This window comes from Nyctereutes procyonoides, unplaced genomic scaffold (genome assembly GCF_905146905.1).
Source record: "Nyctereutes procyonoides isolate TBG_1078 unplaced genomic scaffold, NYPRO_anot_genome, whole genome shotgun sequence".
Taxonomy (NCBI): domain Eukaryota; kingdom Metazoa; phylum Chordata; class Mammalia; order Carnivora; family Canidae; genus Nyctereutes; species Nyctereutes procyonoides.
Window position 1 is genome coordinate 855,906 of NW_026575159.1, and position 20,546 is coordinate 876,451.

At 34.9% G+C, this 20,546-nt stretch overlaps 1 protein-coding gene across 2 annotated transcripts in view; it reads right to left on the reverse strand.

Annotated features, from left to right (window-relative positions):
* Positions 1 to 20,546, reverse strand: part of LRP12 (LDL receptor related protein 12) — a 72,284-nt gene that overhangs the window by 26,861 nt on the left and 24,877 nt on the right. Inside the window, exon 2 of one of the 2 annotated variants that reach the window (XM_055314347.1) lies at positions 9,822 to 9,878. The exons of the other annotated variant lie outside the window; for it this stretch is intronic. Within the exon in view, the coding sequence (XP_055170322.1) occupies positions 9,822 to 9,878 (57 nt within the window). The remainder of the gene's footprint in view (positions 1 to 9,821; positions 9,879 to 20,546) is intronic. 2 annotated transcript variants of the gene reach the window in all.

The following is a 20,546-nucleotide window of genomic DNA, read 5'->3' on the forward strand; positions in this document are numbered from 1 at the left end:
AAGGCCTGTGCATATAATCAAAGTGAGGAGTGTGTGATCAGGCCTGTGGATCCCATGACTAATGATAATGTTGCTGTCTGTCAGGTACTTCCCTTTAAAAAAAAATTATTTTAGAGAGATGGGGGAGGGGCAAAGGGAGGGAGGGAGAGAATCTCAAGCTGACTCCATGCTGAGTGCAGAGCCCAACATGGGGGTCAATCTCATAACCCTGAGGTCATGACCTGAACTGAAATCAAGAGTTGGATGCTCACCCTACCTGAGCCACCCAGGCGCTTCTCAGGCACTTCCTTTTAACTCTTAGCGTCATTTAATTCTTAGTACTATAATTGTCTTCTTCTTATTCTGATTTAACAGACAAGAAAAAAATGGAGGCACAGAGAAATCAATTTTCCTAAGACCACAAAAAAGCTAGTAGGTGTCACAACAGGGATACAAACCCAGGCAATAGGCTTCAGAGGCTGCACTCCTAACCAATATGACACACTACTGACCTATGGAGCTCCCTATGACACTTGGAATAATTATCAGGAAGACAGAGTGAGCTGCCTCAACAGAATTTCAGTAAAGATAAAAAGTAATCTATTTTGGAAAAAAGTTCTCTTGGTCCTGTATAAACAAATACTTACTTATAGGTAAGACATTTAGGGTATGGGGTAGAATGGCAGCATAAATGTAGTGAAGGCTGATGGAGATGTTTCAAAAGAAAGCAAAACAGAGAAGGGGGAAAGGAGGGAAGACTAGGGGACTAACAGAAGATGAAAGTATTCTTAATGTCTATGGGCCATTGAGAATACCGGGTAAGTTATCAAGTAAGCATTAGAATCTGCAGATGAACAAAGTGCAAGAATGGCCCTTTGTCAGACTGTCCTATAGGACATAGCTAAACCCTGACAACCTCCCATCATTACGAAGAAACGACTTCAGTTTGAAATTTCTCTTCTTGGAACTTTACTGGGTTTGTTGCCCATCCCAGTGTTTTGACTTCTTTGACCTTTCGTTGCCCAGACTCCTTGAATACCCAGTATGTGAGCTGAGCTCTCACACAGTATAAATGTCAGAATAGTCAACACACTGAAGGTGGACAGAACTGGAAAGAGACAGACACTGGACATGGGGAGTATTCCCTTAGATGCACTCCACATTTCACTCCAATTTTTTCAGCAAAGTCAGAAAACTGAACTTCCTCTTTTTAAAAAATATTCTATTTATTTATTCATGAGAGATAGAGAGAGAGAGGCAGAGACACAGGCAGAGGGAGAAACAGGCTACATGCAGGAAGCCTGACGCGGGACTTGATCCCAGGTCTCCAGGATCATACCCTGGGCTGAAGGCGGCACTAAACTGCTGAGCCACCCGGGCTGCCCTGAACTTCCTCTTTTATGGAAACAATTACTAGCACTGTAACAACAATATTTACTAGTCTAAGATGGGAAGGTTTTTAATTGTCATTTAAAAAATAAGAATCAGCACAAGCAAAAAAAAATTGTATTAATCTATCACTCCCACTCAGGACTCTCATTATTTTCAAACCTAGTACTAGAAATCACATATTTCTATTTCCAGCAAGAAATCCTACTTCCAGCTGCTTATAATTAAATGAATACTCCTTTGCATTAGCACAGATACTTAAGAATGTAGGAAAAAAAAAAAGAAGAATGCAGCAATATATTTATTCCTATTATTTTAAACAATGTTTTTTGAGGACCAAAGTATTTCATGTGGTCTTTAGCTCTAATCAAGACAGGTAACTCTTTAGTTTCTTAAAGGTCACTAATGTCCAGAACAAACAAACATAATGATCCAAAGCTAAATGGCAGTAAAATAAAATGTATTTTTTAAAAAGTCAAAAGAGGCACAAAATATAGGAAAAGGAGGAAAAACAGAAAAAAAAACAAACAAAAACAAAACCCATACGTTTTTTTCCAGTTCCAAAGGGTCATAGCACAATATGAGTAAGATAAGGAGAGTAACCTTAAAAGAACCATCCAAGCAGCTTTATCCTAAAATTTCTAAGTTGTAAGAGTAATTTTGAATTTTGCCAGCAAAGCATAAGATAAGGTAAATAGAGAAGATTCAACCTTTTATACCTTTTTTTAAGGGCATAAAAGGGCAATTTTTTCCTGTAAGGACATAAAAACTATTGATATGGTACCTATATTTTCCTTTTTTTTTAATATATTTTCCAATTTAAGTTCTACAGAAGACTAAAATGCTAAGCAAGCTACTACTTCTATTTCTTGAATAGGAAAAAAAATAATTTTGAAGCTTACTGTGCAATTCTTGCTAGAAAAATAGATGAGGTAAAGCAGAAATCAGCATCTGAGCAAACATAAATTGGCCTTGATGCTCATGATTTTCTAAGCCATCTTTATCAGTTTTGACATAGTTTTTTAGTATACTCACGTCTTTTTTTATCGGGTGTTCTAGTCTTAGTGAACTGTTAAGAGTGATACCCAGAAATAAATATACGATCCAGAATGTGTTTAGAAGAGGAGTAAAGAAGCATTTCCAGGGGTGCCTGGGTGGCTCAGTCAGTAAACATCTGCCTTTGGATTGGGTCATGATCCCAGGATTCCGGGATCCTGCTCAGGATCCTGCTCAGGCTCAGCAGGGAGCCTGTCTCTCCCTCTCCTTTTGAGCCTCCTCCTCACTCGTGCTCACACGCACTCTCTCCAATAAATAAAATCTTTGAAAAGAAGAAGAAAAAAAAGAAGAAAAAGAACTACAACTACTACTACTACTACTACTTTCATCTACTTTGTTCTGGATACTATAGCTTAATATCAAATCAGCTTTAACTGACATGGAGCTATTAATCAACTGAAATTCAAAGTCCACTCTGCTCATCTGCCAAGTGACTGGCTTTTGCATAACAGCTGCATGGTACACCCAATTCAAATTCAGGCTTTAGCAAAAGCACAAATAATTAACATGCTATCATACTTTGAAGAATTATTCTCAAAGTAGAAAAAGAATTATTCTTTTTACAGTTACAGAGTAAAAAAGTTACAGAGTAAAAAAGAAAATGTCAAATGTTTGACTGCAATGTGTTAATACCTTCACTGGATCTGGCCCACTCACCCCAGTAGGTGAGATTCACTTCCACCATCTAAGCATCACACACTTCTGTCATGTTACAACCTGTTCCGTTGATGGTCTTGGTGTTTACACTTCCTGTTCTGATGCTGAATTTATGCACTGCTTCTTATAATAATGTTATATAAAATTGTACTATAAAATAATCTTGCTATAAATATGGAATTGTTCAATTAAAGACTATAATACATGAAATATTATGATTATGATTATATAATATAAAACTATGCTTCACATAAAATATATTAGTGTATGATAAAACACTGTAATATTTAATTATATACTATGCAATGCTACATACAAAAGTACAATACATAAAATTATAATACTACCATTACTTAGTTTCAAAGAGTGCTCTACTCCAGAAGCTTAAGCATCTCAGAAACTCTCTGACTACAGGCGATGCCTTTAAAAATTAATAGTGTCCTAAAACATGTATTACTTTTTAAAAAATGTACTCTGTCGGGATCCCTGGGTGGCGCAGCGGTTTGGCGCCTGTCTTTGGCCCAGGGCGCGATCCTGGAGACCAGGGATCGAATCCCACATCGGGCTCCCGGTGCATGGAGCCTGCTTCTCCCTCTGCCTGTGTCTCTGCCTCTCTCTCTCTCTCTGTGACTATCATAAATAAATAAAAGTTAAAAAAAATGTACTCTCTCTTGTATTCTCTATTCACTTTATTCATTTGAGAGAGAGTTTCTTGGCTTTACATTATGTTCTATTTTTTTATATTCTGAAATCCTAAAAATCTTAATGGGTTCAAAATCACCTAAAATATAATAAACTTTCTTCCCTTTCTTCATTTAAAACATGGGTAAAAGATACACTATATAATATTGGTCAAAAGAACTGGTGAAATTCTTATTAGTAAATTTAGTAGGAAGTCTAGTATTTGAATAATTGAAAATATTAAAATCACATAGGAAAGGTACAAAGGACCACTCATACTGCTTTATTCATGCAACTTCTCTATATTTAAAAAAATAATTGAAAACTGCTATCAAATAATTATAGTTTAGGTTTTATTTTCTTTGAAAAGATCTGAAAATTCTAGGATAAGAGAAGTGTTTTCAGACTGGATGATCTTCCAGGGAAACTTGAATACGTCATTATAGTATTTAAGCCTAAAACAGTAGCTAAAAACAAAAGCCACTTTACTATAGTGCTCTACACTAATGCAAAATATTACTAATTAATTTGTAAGCAAAATAATTGCAATTTAGAAAATAACATCCTAATTAAAAAGGCCACAATTAATAACTATTTGTTTTAAAGGCTTATAGGATCAGTAGTGTAGTAGGCCTTTGAGTACTAAAATACAAATTGTTAAATGCAAATACACAAACACAAAAGTGATGACTTTTTAAAAAAGATTTATTTATTTATTTGAGCGAGAGCACTCATGTGTGCATGAGTGAGTGGGGGAGGGACAGAAGGAAAGAATCTCAAGCCGACTCCCAACTGAACAGGAAGCCTGAAGTGGGGTTTAATCCCACAACCCATGAGATGATGACCTGAGATTACAACCTGAGCCAAAACCAAGAGTTGAGAGTTTAATTGACTGAGCCACCCAAATGCCTCGGTGATGACTTTAATAAAATAAAAATTCTGACAAAACAAAGGAAGAATAATACTTAAAAACTACTTGAAGTCTATTTTATATATTCTGCTATTTCAGTTAATATGCGTATTAAGAAAGAAACTTCCAAACTTGATATTCTCTTTCTCAGCAATCAGAAATGTGGCTTTGCCTCACAAAAAATTCCATGTTAAATATAAAGTAGACTCAAGATCAAGCTAACCTCAGCTACAGATGTTATAAGGTAGGAACATTTAGAAGCTGCATCAATGAGGAATTGGGAACAATGTGATAATCTTCACATGTAAAAACTTTCTATTTGAGAAAGCAGCAAGCTCCAACATCTGTTCCTATTAGCAACCAGAATCTTCTTTAAATTTCAGGGTAGTTTTGCCTAACCATAAAAGAAAGCCAATCTCATTCTCTTATTCTTTGCAATGTCACAACTCTAGGCCATGAGTTAAAAAGAGAAGTAAACAATTAAATTTCTGAACAGTCTGGGGAAAATAAAAGGTTAGGACTTCAATAGAAACATAGAAAAGTTAAATGAAAAAAAAAACATGATCATACCCAAGGTAAGTGTCCTCATTCACTGCAGATAGTTGTACAAATTGGTACAATCCTTTTTGAAAAGCAATCTCTCAAAAGGTTTCTAAGTTAAATTATTTATGATCTTTGATTTGATAGAGTAATTTCCACTTCTAGAAATCTATGCTAAAAAACAGTCTCAGAATAAAAAAAAAGGGCTAGATATATATTACTATGTCCCTTGTAACATGACCCAGTAGGGAGAATCCATTGGAAACAATCCATTGATATGTTTAAGAACACCACAACATAGCCCCTGAACGGAAACTATACAGGCATTAAAATAATGAGTATGAAAAAAGTGTAGTCTATAAAATGTTAAATAGAAAGGGCAAAAGACAAAATCAGTTATAATGCAAATGCATATATAATTAAGATATGCACAGAAAAAGGACAAATACATTTAAATACTGTTATTAATTATACTAATAATGCAGAGTTAATGGGTGACTTCCTTAATCTTTTTGCTCCTTTTTCCATGTTTCCTAAATGTTTAATGAACCTTGTATAATGAATCAATAAAATTTGTGAAAAACAAGTAAAAATCTTGATTTGGAAGTAATTAATAGAGAGGGCATTATGAAATTATTTCTAAAATTACCCTGTTTGAAATAAGTATCACAGATCAAAAAGTAAAATTCAGTTTAAAGTAGATAAATTTAAAAAAATCAAATAGATTTAATTTATGTAAAGGTCTTGTTATAAATCAGTCTGACCTAAAAAAGGTCTCATTTTATGAAGCAGATGATCGGGAACTTAGCGGTTTTAAAAGTTTAGACATTTAAAGAACATGAGACATTTTTAAAAATGAATATTAAAATAGCCTTCCTACTCTCTCAATATATAAAATTAAATTATTTGGCAGTGTGTAGGATATAATTTCATGATTTTCACATATTATTAGATTTATAAAAATACCATTTATCTTTTCTCTTTATCATATATATGAAAGCAGATTTGAAATTCTGGACAATGAAAAGTTCTAAATAAAAAACATACAGAAAATAAAATTTTATCCAATAATTTTTCCCCATTTTAAAATCACGCAGTATAAAAAAAATAAAAATAAAAAATACACCACTCAATATATACTTTTTGAAAATTTATGTTTTCTTATGCCAAAACCTGTAGTGTAAGAACCAGCAAAAGGACTGACTGAACTCTCTTGGCAAAGATCTGAGAAGGAGGAAGACAAAAATGAATTATTAGAAATAGAAACAAATTATCCCAAGCATAAGAACCAAAAATATATTATCAATCAGAAATAATTCCCATAATTCACATGAATTCTCAAAATTCATATGAAGAAACTAATTACTTGGTGCTATTCATAATAAAATAAGAAAAATTAATTCTGTCATTTACTACTCACTAGATAATATAAATGGGCCTTTTATAAATTCATCGTTTTACCTAATACGCTTATTATTCATCATATGGTTTACCACATTGAGACATTAGAGGTACATTTTACACATACCTATTTCCTCCATTAAATAAGTTCCTTGAGACAAGGATATTTTACTCATTAGTTACTCCCACTCTTCTTGGCGTAAGGACGTTAGGTGCTTAATACCTGCTAAGTGAATATTATTCATTACAGATATGGCGACTGTATATCCTACATTGTCCAGGACCATCGTGGTTCTGTCTGTAGTGCCAGAGCAATTACAACTAGTGTACCCTTTCACTTTGAAAGTGTACTGATTTGCACAATAAACTACCTGGAATCACTAACCGTAGACAAGTGAAAATTATTTCTAAAATTGTCAGTACAATTTCCAAAATGCACAGAATGACTGGACAAGAGCACTGAGCACGGTTAAAGAGAGTAGCCGAGGAAAAAAGAGACCAGGTGAGGAGCAGGAGCCACTCTGCTCCTCACCTGGACCTGGTGCCTCTGGGCTCCACCTGGGCCTCAAACTGGACCTGGTCTTTTTGGTCCCCACCTGAGCCTCATCTGGTCCTGGTGGCTCTGGGTCCCACATGGGGCTCACCTGTACCTGCTGACTGTGGTCCTCACCCAGACCTGGTGACTGGTATGTGAGGAGTCAGCTCCAGATTCCCCCTCTCCCTCCATCCTTCCCCACTGCACCCTCTCTCAAGTAAATCTTCTGAAAATTAAAAAAAAAAAATTGGGGTCGACGACTTCCTACACATCAATGTGCAACTGAATTGTCTTCATATATGTCAAACAAAATAACGTATTACAAAAGACTGAATGCAGAAACAGATATGAGAATCCAGCTTAAGCCGTTCCTTAAAGACTGCAAAATTATAAAACAATGCCATTCTTGATGTTTTTGTTTTGGAAAGTTCATTTTTTATAAAATTATTTTATGCAATAGATTCATTACTGTTATTTACAAATAAATTAATGCATTTTAAAACAATTTTCCAGTTTTAATTTCAAATACAGTAATTATCAGTAACTATAACCTACACAAAAAAATGTCTTTGAAGTCCCTATTATGGACTAAATTGGGTCCCTTCAAACTCAGTTTTTGAAGTCCAATGTTACTGTATTTGGAAATAGAAAAAAAAAAAAGGAAACAGAACCTTTAAGGAGGTAAATGAAGTTAAATGAGGTCATAAGGGTAGGATCCAATCCTATAGGACCTAGGGTCCTTCCAAGAAGAATAAAAGACACCAGGAACCTCTCTGCATACAGATGAAAGGCCATGTGGGGACACAGAAAGAAGGGGGCCATTTGCAAGCTAGAAAGAGAGATCTCACCAGAAACCAATCCTTCTAGCACTTTGTTGTTTTTTTTTTTTTAATTTTTTTTAAATTTATTTATGATAGTCATACTGAGAGAGAGAGAGAGAGAGAGAGAGAGAGGCAGAGACACAGGCAGAGGGAGAAGCAGGCTCCATGCACAGGGAGCCTGACGTGGGATTCGATCCCGGGATTCCAGGATCGTGCCCTGGGCCAAAGGCAGGCGCCAAACTGCTGCGCCACCCAGGGATCCCCTTTCTAGCACTTTGGTCTTGAACTTCTGGCCTCTGAAACTATGAGAAAATAAATATATCTGTTATATATACCACTCAGTCTATGGTATTTTGTTATGGAAGTCCAAGTAGATTTACATGGTCCTTCTAAGACCAAAATTTTTGAAAATCCCTAAATTAGATAATGTCATTTGATTGTGTAAGTTCAAATGTTTGTATACAATCTTCTTACTTCATAGTGACGACTTGGAAACATAATCATAATCCTCATTAGCTATTCAAAATAGAAAAAGGGAGAAAATTAAGGTTATCTTTCATATAAGCTTATTTTTGCTTGATGTGTAGAATCACACAACTAGAGGACAAGAGAACTGTGACATAAACTGTGAAAGGGTCTAAGTTGACTACGAAGGCACTTGCTTTCATTTTCAGAAAACCATACTTGTCCATATGTTTGGCTCTGCAAATTAACTCTTAGAGGTTTTAAGTCTATTAACTTAGTGAATATAAAATCAGGTATAGGGCAGCCCCGGTGGCGCAGCGGTTTAGCGCCGCCTGCAGCCCAGGGCGTGATCCTGGAGACCCTGGATCGAGTCCAACGTTAGGCTCTCTGTACGATGCCTGCTTCTCCCTCTGCCTGTGTCTCTGCCTCTCTCTCTCTCTGTCTCTATGAATAAATAAATAAAAATCTTTAAAAAAAATAAAATAAAATCAGGTATAAAATAAAAGAGAAAACTGTTTTGCTTCGTGTGTGGAAAAAATAACCAAAGTACAAGATGACATGAATAAATTAATCAGTACATTGATAAATACACAAAGTGTAATTTTTTTAACCACATAAAACTTACGAAGACTAAAGGGAAATAATAATATAATGGTAAGAAACTCTATTTCAGTATATGCAAAAATAAAAGACTTTGCTCCTCTAAGTAATTACAGTTGATACAGCAAAAATGGAAACAAAGCTGAGAAAGGCATATTAAGAATGAAAATTATAAACAAAACAAAAGAAAAAAAAGAATGAAAATTATAATAGTTATAGGTCTATACATAATTAATAAGTTATACAGTCTTAGCCTCTGAGTGGGAAAAAAACACATTTATCTGAACAAGTTTCTGAATTTCATGGGTACAAATATGTTGTTGCACTGCTTTTTAGTAACATACAAATCGTGCACTCAATAACAACAATTTTATATATAGCAGTACTCAAATTAAAAAATCAAGCAAAATGCTTAATTTCTCAGGCTCTAGTACTAGAAATAGCATTTAAAATTACATTTTAATAAATTTCATTTCACTTAACTTTGTAAGGAAAGAAAATACTAATTCAACTTGAGATAACTTTTTTTTTTTTTGCTTCAATGTTTGTATGAAAAAATAATTATGCCATCTGTTTGGAAGAGTATAATCAATCCATGGGCATGCAAGTATCAATTTTATCTTAGTAGAATTTCCCCATGTTCCAGTTACTTCATTCCTTATTACATGCTGCAAAAAGCAGTAATAATTTTTATAGCCAAATATCACTTTGTAAGATACCAGGTGGCTTTCAATATTTACCATATAAGTCATGCATGAAATTTAAACATTACAAAAAAATGACTTACCAGTTGACACTCCTGAAATATGCACATTTTCAGAATGTTCTGCAAGAGCACCATTTCCTAAAATTAAACATAATAATAAACTAATTTCCAAGATAAAATTTATAAAAGTTTTTCAGATTCTACCTCTGAAAGAAAATTATATAGTGCTACTTTGTAATATTCAGAAACTAAAGTCTCTTATAATAACTTTCAAAACAATACAATGAAGCCGCAAATTATAGTAGTAGCAGGGATAACAAAACATTTTGGAAATTGCAACAATGCAGCATGATACATATGAAGATCAAATATATACATCTGATTAATATCAGAAAAAAATCTGTATAAAAGAGAATTCAGAACTATTATTAGGAAAGAGAGAATACTTTTTTTAGAGAGATAAAGCATCTGTGAGCAGGAAATGGGGCAGAGGGAGAGGGAGAGAGAATCTCAAGTAGACTTTGTACCTAGTACAGAGCTCAAAGCAAGACTCGATCTTACAACCCTGACATCATGACCTGAGTCGAAATCAAAAGTCAGATGCTGAACTGACTAAGCCATTTAGGGACTCCTAGAATCACATACTTCTTAAAAACAACATTCTACTAAGACCATGCATCAATCATTCTACAGTGTGGTTACTGCGTAAGGATGGTACATGTTGGTACATAAAAAAAGTAATAATGTCTTACATTGTCTTCTAAAACTTTCTACCTCTTCTCAACCACAACTCTTAACAGGCTTAAGAGGAGGGACAGAATTGTACCCTACTCTGGTACCCACCTTTGTAAGAGATAGAGTGTTCCTCTATCTCTTATCACAAAATTGGGGACATGGAAGCATGCAAATAACTGAAATAAGTTACTAAGAGTCACTTGAAACTACCATTTAAAGTGCTTAGGAGGGACCCCTGGGTGGCGCAGCGGTTTGGCGCCTGCCTTTGGCCCAGGGCGCGATCCTGGAGACCCGGGATCGAATCCCACATCGGGCTCCCGGTGCATGGAGCCTGCTTCTCCCTCTGCCTGTGTCTCTGCCTCTCTCTCTCTCTCTCTCTCTCTCTCTGACTGTCATAGATAAATAAAAATTAAAAAAAAAATAAAGTGCTGAGGATATTCTCCTTCAATGAATGTGAACAGTGTCCCTTCAGGTATTCTTGCTTTTCTTGTACAAACTGCTCATCTTTACTTAAAAAGTTTAGTCTCCCTCCAATCATTAGGTGGATTTGGCATTACAACAGCTCAGGAATCCAGCTAGTAGAGAAAGAATTCTTGCAGTGGGGCAGGGGAGGAAGCTAGGTGGGAGAAGCTTCTAGAGGGCTAAGGGGAAGATTCTTTCTGATTGTTGAAAGAATAGAGACAATAGCAAGCATAGTAAGTAACAACTTGTCTTTTACAACCATGAGTGCTTGATGAGTGCTTGATGACTATACAGCACCCCCCAGTGCACTCGGCTCTAGGAAGGCAGAACCTGTGTTTACTTGGCTCACCACTGCATGCACTGTTCCTAGAGCAGAGCAGGTGCCCAAAGAGCTGATGAACGAATAAATGAGGGAGGTCATGATGATGAAGTCAAGTCATGTCAATTAAGCACTTGATACAGTACGTGGCACACAGCACTGAACAGGTATTTACTTTTATAACTGTGTAAAATATGTTATTACTAAAGAAGAAAATAATAGCCATAAAACAACCTTTTAGTTCAACCACAGTGATGGCCTTCAAAGTGAAAATAAATGTTTCCCCTCCATTAAAAATGACACAGTAGAAATGGTGACATAGATGTGTAAGCTGTATCTAGTACATAAATAAATATGATTACAGGTAATTAAGTATTGTGCATTAATACTACAGAAGCCACGATTTATTTTTCCCAGCAATGTTAAATGCTACATACATAGAATTCAAACTAGAAACTCTCACCTATTTCTTTAGCACGTATAAGTTATAAAAATTGGTGGCATAAATAAAATGATGTAATAACTGATTCAATAAAACAACTAACAAGATTTGCCAAAGGGCAGTATCAATTGCCAAAAGTTTTGCTATTCAACAAGCAGATCAGCAGTACTGGCATCATCAGGAACTTATCAGAAATGCAACTTCCGGCCCTACCCCAGATTATTGAATCTGAATGTACATTTTAACAAGATGCACCCCTATTCCCAGAGATTTGTATGCACATTAACATTTGAGTAGCATTGGCTTAAACCTTCTACTTGTATGTTAAATACAACCACAAATTATAGCTGCGTAATCTGTGACCCTAACGTTTCCAATATCCTTAAGGTTGCATATTAAATTATCCTCAGGAAAGTTTTAATATTGAATATATTTCATATATTGATTTTTAAAAAATTTCAGTACATAGACTAAGGATAGGCAGAAGGAAAAGAGTAACATAACGTAGTATTTACGACTGGACTCTGGACTGGATTGGCAGAATTTTAATATTAGCTTTACCACTTACTTGCTATGTAATTTAATTTAGGTCAAGTTACCTGACCTCTTTATGTCTTAACTTCATCTCTAAAATGGAGACTACCTATCTTATAATGCTTAGTAAAATTCTCTAAAATAGAAAAACAAAGAATTCAATTTAAATCTACATCAGCATTCAAATGAATAAACTAATATAGCTTTATAATAAAATATTCAGGGCAGCCCTGGTGGCTCAGCGGTTTAGCGCCGCCTTCAGCCCGGGGTGTGATCCTGGAGACCCGGAATCGAGTCCCACGTCGGGCTCCCTGCATGGGGCCTGCTTCTCCCTCTGCCTGTGTCTCTGCCTCTATCTCTCTCTGTGTGTCTCTCATGAATAAATAAATAAAATCTTAAAATAAAATAAAATAAAATATTCAATAAACTGGATGGATTCTCTATGTACTAACTTGGAAAGATATGTACATTAAGTTATATGTTTCAGAGTAACATTAAAATGTGATCTGATTAGAAATGTGATCTAATTTTAATGTTAAAATGATATATGCATAGTTAAATGCATATATTTATATAAGCAAATTATACACACACACATATAAAAGAGTCTTAGGGTATACACAAATTGTGGAAGAAAAACTCTGGAACTGGAATTAGAGAGGAAGATCTAGTTTCTACACTTCAGCATTGACTGAATTTGTTACAACAGGTGTGGATTTCTTCAGTTTTGATTAATATTACTAAAAAATTAGGTGAAGAGAATATAGTTCATCTCCCACCATTCTAAGTAAACAAAAGTCTCATATTGTGTCAAATAGCAAAAATTATGTAATTTCATAAATGTAATATTAATGATTTTTAAAACTGATAAACAATAAAACATGATACTACTAGTTTCCCATAGATTTATTTTACCTTAAAAAAATCCTATTTGGAAGTTAAAAAAAAATCAATGAAAATTTCTGTTACCATCAAACACCTATCCTCTTTCTTATGAGTATCACATCGAGTTAAGTGAGTTACTTTATTTATACTGCCATTCTAAGAAGTATTTTTACAAAGATGACAGTTATATAACACAACTATTTTGATATTATAAGCAGACTGCTACCCCAAATCACATTCTCTCTAATGCCCTTCCTCCACCCCCCGCAAGAGAAGACAACTCCACACATATGAGGATATACACATACTATCTCCTTACTATACCTACAGTGTTCAAATGCAGCCATGCTAGATATTCTTTTAATTTTTTTTAAATTTATTTATGATAGTCACACAGAGAGAGAGAGAGAGAGAGAGAGGCAGAGACACAGGCAGAGGGAGAAGCAGGCTCCATGCACCGGGAGCCCGACGTGGGATTTGATCCCGGGTCTCCAGGATCGCGCCCTGGGCCAAAGGCAGGCGCCAAACCGCTGTGCCACCCAGGGATCCCCATGCTAGATATTCTTGCAGGAGTCCCCTTTAGAGGTAGATAACATGTACTAGAAAACATATAGTCTGATAAAACATTACTTCTATAACTATACAATAGTAACCAATTAATTAATGGATCAACAAATTAACTAGAAAAAAGTTTTCAAGTAAGAAAAAGTTTTATCATCACTTAAGTCAGAAAATAATGTATTACTACTTAAATTTTTTTAGTTCCACTAACCAAATACCAAAGGTGATCAAGCTCCCTCTTTAAGTATTTTTCTTTCCAAAATGCAAGATGGCTTTCAGTTTCTGACTGCAATCAAATGGGAGAGAAAGTCTTCCAAAAGAGATACTGTTTTAGAAAAGAGGCCACACCACATAGGATGGTGAGCCTGAGCTCTGGAACCAGAAATTATCCCTAGCTCTACTATTTATTTAGTCACGAACCTTAATTAAACTACTTCTCCTAAGATATGGTTTACTCACCTGAACAATCAGGATGTCCTTATTAAGAGAATGCCTAAATTTATGTTCTGCATCCCTATTACTTTGTAATGTTCTGTTTATTTATTCTTTTTAAGAACTGAAGTTCTTAAAGAATAGCTAATAAACACAGCTAAGATTTGATAAATATGTGCCAGGCAAATTCTAAGTGCTTTACAAGCCTTCCCTCAGCTCATCCTTAAAACAGTTAATTTTAGAGATAAGGTAACCAAAACTTCTAGCAATTTAGAAATTTTTTCAAAAAGCTAGTAATTGGATGAATTGAAAAGTCAAATCTACAGACACTAAGAAGTTTGTGTTCCTTACTTTTTAAAAAGAATTCAGAATGAATATATTTCTTGTTTACAAAAAAAAAAAAATAGTACTTAGCTTTCAGAATGAAAGCCCACCTGCCACAGAGATTACAGTTTGTAAGTGGTAAAGTCATTGGTTCAAAAGTTAATGAGCAGCATTTACAAGGTACTTATGTACTTGGCAACCTACAATCTCATTTTCTATGTGCAGTTAGAACAGCTATCAAACATAAATACATACATACACGCAAAAGCAAACATCATTTCTATTTTGCAACTATATTAAAGGAAAAAGCCCAAAATCCTAATAGGGCTTACCAGACTCCACAGTCTGGTTCTTCCAAACCACTTCAAAAGCTTCATCTTGTGATCTGCTTTTCTATTCTATTTCTTCTTTTCAGAAACGGATTTCTCTTACAAAAGTATCAGCTGTCTCTCTCTTGTCTTTAGACTTTCCTTTAATACTATTTCTTTAGAGAGGTATCTCCGGATTTCCCCATACTAGATTAGGTCATTCTGTTAATTGGCTCCTATAGTATCTAATACTACTGCTTTTTGAAAATCTACCACACTTGTGTTATCTGTGTAGTATCTCTATTTCCCACCAGATCTTAATCTTGGCAGCAGGGCTTGGGGGGTGGTGTGATGTGGTGATGGGAAATAGCTTGGGTTTATTTTGTTTTGCTGACAAGTGACTAGCAGAGAATATAACATATAGTAAGAGATACCTAGTCCATATCTGATACCTAGTCCGTATCTGCTCAAATAGATGAATAGGTCAGTACATAAGAAAGAGGCATAATCCTAGTCTCAAAGAGTCAACAGTCTATTGAGAAAATAACAAAAAATACATGAAACAGAAACAAATGTATAAAAACGAAGTAAAATTAGCAAGCTTCTTATTCAAGTGGGAAGCCCTAGAGACTTTTCTACTAAAAACAGGAATGGAAGACAGGTGGATCCATCATAGTTATTACTATTGGCTAATGCAATTAGACAAGAAAAAGCAATTATAAACCTAAGAATTGAAAAAAAGGAGGTAAAACTGCATCTATCTGTAGATGACATAATTGTATATATCTATTTGGAAAACTGAAAACAGTTAACAGAAATATTTTTCTGTTTTCAAACAGTATTATTTTTCAAACAGTATTAAAAATTAGTAAGGTAGGATACAAAAATACAGCATACAGCATCAAGAGCCTTTTTAATACAAACGAGAGCCAGTCAGAAGATACTCATTTTTAGTAGCAACAAAAAAATGGTATTTAAAAACTCTGACCCAGAACTCCTGCTGTTGTTCATGACAGAATAATTAGTGATGGGATCAGTAATTCTGCTATGAACTAAAAAAGTTGGAAAAAACGTGAAAAAATTTCAGACACTGGACAACAGACAGTATAAGACTATAATCTCTGAGAGAAGGGAAACAAATTAAAATGAGTCCTATTATTACACTAGCTTTCTGCCTGGAGATTTTCTGAATGCTGGTACATTTCAGGAAACCTAAGTTCATTGTTCTAATATCCAGACCAAATTTTTCTAATCGTGCAAAGAGTATAAGACAATTTCAGGACCCTTGTAAAAATTAACAAGCATCTGTCTTCAACATTTCTACTAATTTGATTATTAATCAGAAAAGGAAATAGTTTCTCTAAACTTGTTCTTACCAAAATAATATAACTTAAAGATCTATTTCCTCTCCTATAGGTTCTTCTATATTCTCCTATATTCTATTCTCTATTTATAATCTTCCCTAGAGCACTATAGCTTAATTGCTGGTTTATGGAATTCTCATCCTTTTCACTCCCTGGCTTGGAAAATCAAAATTGCATTTTCTGTCTCCAGTCTTCTGACCTTTCTTCCCTTTTCTCATTCCTTGGAATCACTTTCATATCTAAATCAGAACTCTTAAAGTTGTTTAGAATACCTGAAGGAACTCTTATAATCTTTGCACCTGTATCCTTCAAGAAGATTTTAAAAAATGGTTACTCAATATTATCCTTTGGGATTAAAGAGCACATGTTGATAGAGGGGATGTAAACATTACCAGCATTAACTATCTGCCTAAGCAATAGTTCTATATACCTTTCTATTATTCTTTATTCTATAAATAAATGTCTCAAAGACCATTTTGTTGTTCTTAGTTATTTTTGCTCAACTCAATCCTGAGTTTTCTCTACATTAGTAACACAATCTATTATCCTTTCTATCTTGGGAATATGTTCATTAATCTGAAGTCATTGAGCAACCACTGAATTTCTTTATATTTCTTTGCCATTCATTACTTTTAGGATTGTTTGGAATTTTAATAACCAGAAATTATTTCTGAGATCTTAATCTCCCTGGACTATTTATCTTTCTTTCCAGATTTTCATGTTGTGAAGGCATATTAGTATTTTTCTAAATCACTTTTGTTTTCTGTTTTTTTTTTTTTTTTCTAAATTACTTTTGAATCTTTAGGTGTTAAGCTCTGATTGTGCTCAATCTCATGTCTTCTAACACAGGGCTCAAATTCATTACCCCAAGATCAAGAGTCGCATGCTCTACCAACTGACCCAGCTAGCTGCCCCTCTTTTCTTTTTAGTTAAGAAAAAGCCATTACAACATGGTTACCTTTTTTTTTTCAATTAAAGATTTTGAGAGAGAGAACAAGAGTGAGAGAGAGCACGCAAGCAGGGGTAGGGGCAAAGGGAGAAGCAGCAGCATATTCCCGCTAAGCAGGGAGCCATATGCGGGGCTGGAACCTAGGACCCTGGAATCATGACCTGAGTCACCCAGGCACCCCCATGGTTACTTCTTTCAGTCTGGTCAAAGTAAGGTATAGACTAGCACACTGTTCTAAAACTGAATTATTTCACCCAAAATCTGTATGTCAAGCCCCTACCCCTATGTGACAAGTGGGATAATTAGGGTTAAGAGTCATAAAGTGGTCGCCTAATCTAAAAAGACTGATTTCCTTAAGAGATATAAGAAATCTCTCTCTCCATCTGTGCAGATAAGAGGTCATGTGAGGACATGCTGAGAAAGACACTGCAAGCCAAGAAGAGAAACCTCAAAAGAAATGAACTCTAATGGCACCTTGATCTTAGACTTTTTTAGCCTTCCAGTACTGTGAAAAAATACATTTGTGTTAAGCCCCTCAGTCTGTGATGCTTTGTTATGGCAGCTCAAGCAGACCAATACACAGACTTTTCCTAAATGTTTGCTAGACCAAGGTGTTTGTAAATTCCTTCAAAGTGTATGAAAAATTCAGTACGTTCTTCTCAAGAGAGGCTCTATAATGTCTAACAAAGACCTATAATGAGATGTTTCATGGAAAAAAAGGTTAAGAATCCACTAGGAGATAAAGATGTTTTTCTGCTTTGTTTAATTACTGGTATTTGGATATTATTTCAGTCTTTTTAATTACAACCATTCATTATGGATTTAATAGTCCATAATTAAAGGTAAAGGTAAATGAACTGGTCTGAACCTACCTGCTCCTTAAAATAATAGTAATAATCACTTATAAAATTACTTTTTAGAAAAAGATACTTTCTAATTTTCAAACCACATTCTTAACAGACATTTGGGAATATGATGTTTCTGTATGTTTAGACTTCCTGTGGTATTAGTAAGATCTTATGTTTGAAATGTCTTCAAAAAAGGGTATGATAACAATGAACTATTAGTCAAAGTATAAATACTAAACTAACACAAGTGCTCAGTATTCAGAGAATGAATCAATCCCTTGAAGAACATGCAAGATAGTTATGAATCCTACTGTTGAAAATCTCAGTGACATTTGCTCATATAAATGGAAACAATTTTTATTCTAAAATAGCTTGAAACACTAATGTAGGAATTCACAAAATATACTAGAAGAGAGGGGATCCCTGGGTGGCGCAGTGGTTTAGCACCTGCCTTTGACCCAGGGCACGATCCTGGAAACCAGGGATCGAATCCCACGTCAGGCTCCCGGTGCATGGAGCCTGCTTCTCCCTCTGCCTATGTCTCTGCCTCTCTCTCTCTCTCTATCATAAATAAATAAAAATTTTAAAAAAAACATTAAAAAAATTATACTAGAAAAGAACCCTAAAGATTATGAGAGTTCAAAAGTTCCTACCTGTGACTCCTGTGGTTCATAAGAGTAAATATGAAAATTTGAAGGGATTTGGAACTCCAGGAAAAAAAAAAAACCAATTATACACCTATATTTCCTTTTTTCTTTTTTAAAAAATATTTTATTTATTTATTTGACAGAACAAGTGCAGGGAGAGGGGCAGGGGGAGAAGCAGGGAGCCTGACACGGGACTCAATTTTAGGACCCTGAGATCATGAGCTGAGCCAAAGGCAGATGACTAACCAACTGAGTCACCCAGGCGCCGATTTATACTTATAAGAGACTGAAATATATACTTCATATACCATAAAATTCACCTTTTTAAAGTATACAATCCAGTGGGTTTTAGTATGTTCAAAAGCTATGCAACCATTGCCATTATCACTTGCCTGTTTTCCTTCCAAAAAAGAATCTATTAGCAGTTTTTCCTTTTTCTGTCCTCCCCTAAGAACAACTAGTTTCTGTCTCTATCTCTATGGGTTTGCTTATTCTGGACATTTAATATAAACGGGATCATATGTGATTTTATATGTTGGCTTCTTTCACCTAGCTTAATGTTTTCATGGTTCATCCATATTGTACCATGAATCGATAATCCACTCCATTTTTATGGTCAAGCAGAGTTCCATTGTAGGGATAAACTACATTTTGCTCAGCCACTCATCAGTTGACAAACATTTGGGTTGTTTCCACTTTTTGTGAATAATGCAGCTATAAATGTTTAAGTTTTTGTGTGTACATATGTTTTTAGGTCTCAAGTATATACATAGAGTGAAAGTGCTTGGTCTTTTGGTAACTCTACATTTACCTTTATAAGGAAATACCAAATTATTTTCCAAATGGCTATACAATTTTACATTCCCATCAGCAATGTGTTAAGAGTTCCAATTTCTCTGTATCTTCACCAACACTTGTTATAGTCTTTTTATCTTAGGTATCCTTATGGGCATAACATAGCATCACTGTGGTTTTGATTTGCATTTCACTAATTTAGAATAATGATGCTGAGTTCTTTTCATGTATTTACTGTTTTTTTACATTCTTTGAAGAAATGTCTATTTCATAAGTGACTGGATTTGTCTTTTTTTGTTGAGCTGTAAGAGTTCTTTATATATCATGGATATTAACCTCTTATCAGATACATGATTTGCAAATATTTTCTCCCATTCTGTAATTTGACTTTTCCCCTTTCTTAATGGTGTCCTTTGCAGCACAGTTGTTTTTTTTTTTATTTGAGCCAGTCCAATTCACCTATTTTTAATTTTGTTGCTCGTGGTTTGTTGTCATATCTAAGAATCCATCTCCTAATTCAAGGTCACAAAGATTTACTCTTTTGCTTTCTTCTGAGTTTTATATAGTTTTAGCACTTACATTTGGTCTTTGGTCCATCTGGAGTTAAATGGTGTATGCAGTAAAGGAAGGGGTCAAATTTCACTCTCTTGCATATGGTTAACCAGTTGTTTCATCACAGTTTGATGAAAAGACTACTCTTTCCCTGATGAATTATCCTGGCACTGTTGCTGAAAATCAACTGACTATAAATGTAAGCACTTATCTCTGGACTTTCAATTCTGTTTCACTTATCATGCTGTCTTCATCTGGTAACTTTGCATTAAGTTTTGAAAACAGGAAACATGAACCTCCAAATTTCTTCTTCTTCATTAAGATTGTTTTTGTTATTAGGGATTCCTTGAATTTCTTTTTTTTAATTTTTTTTAAATTTTTATTTATTTATTTATGATAGTCACACACACACAGAGAGAGAGAGAGGCAGAGACACAGGCAGAGGCAGGCTCCATGCACCGGAAGCCCGACGTGGGACTTGATCCCAGGTCTCCAGGATCGCGCCCTGGGCCAAAGGCAGGGGCCAAACCGCTGCGCCACCCAGGGATCCCCGGATTCCTTGAATTTCTATATGAATTTTAGGATCGGCTTGTCAATTCCTTCAAAGAGAATTGAAATTTTGATAGGGATTGCGTTAAATCTGTACATC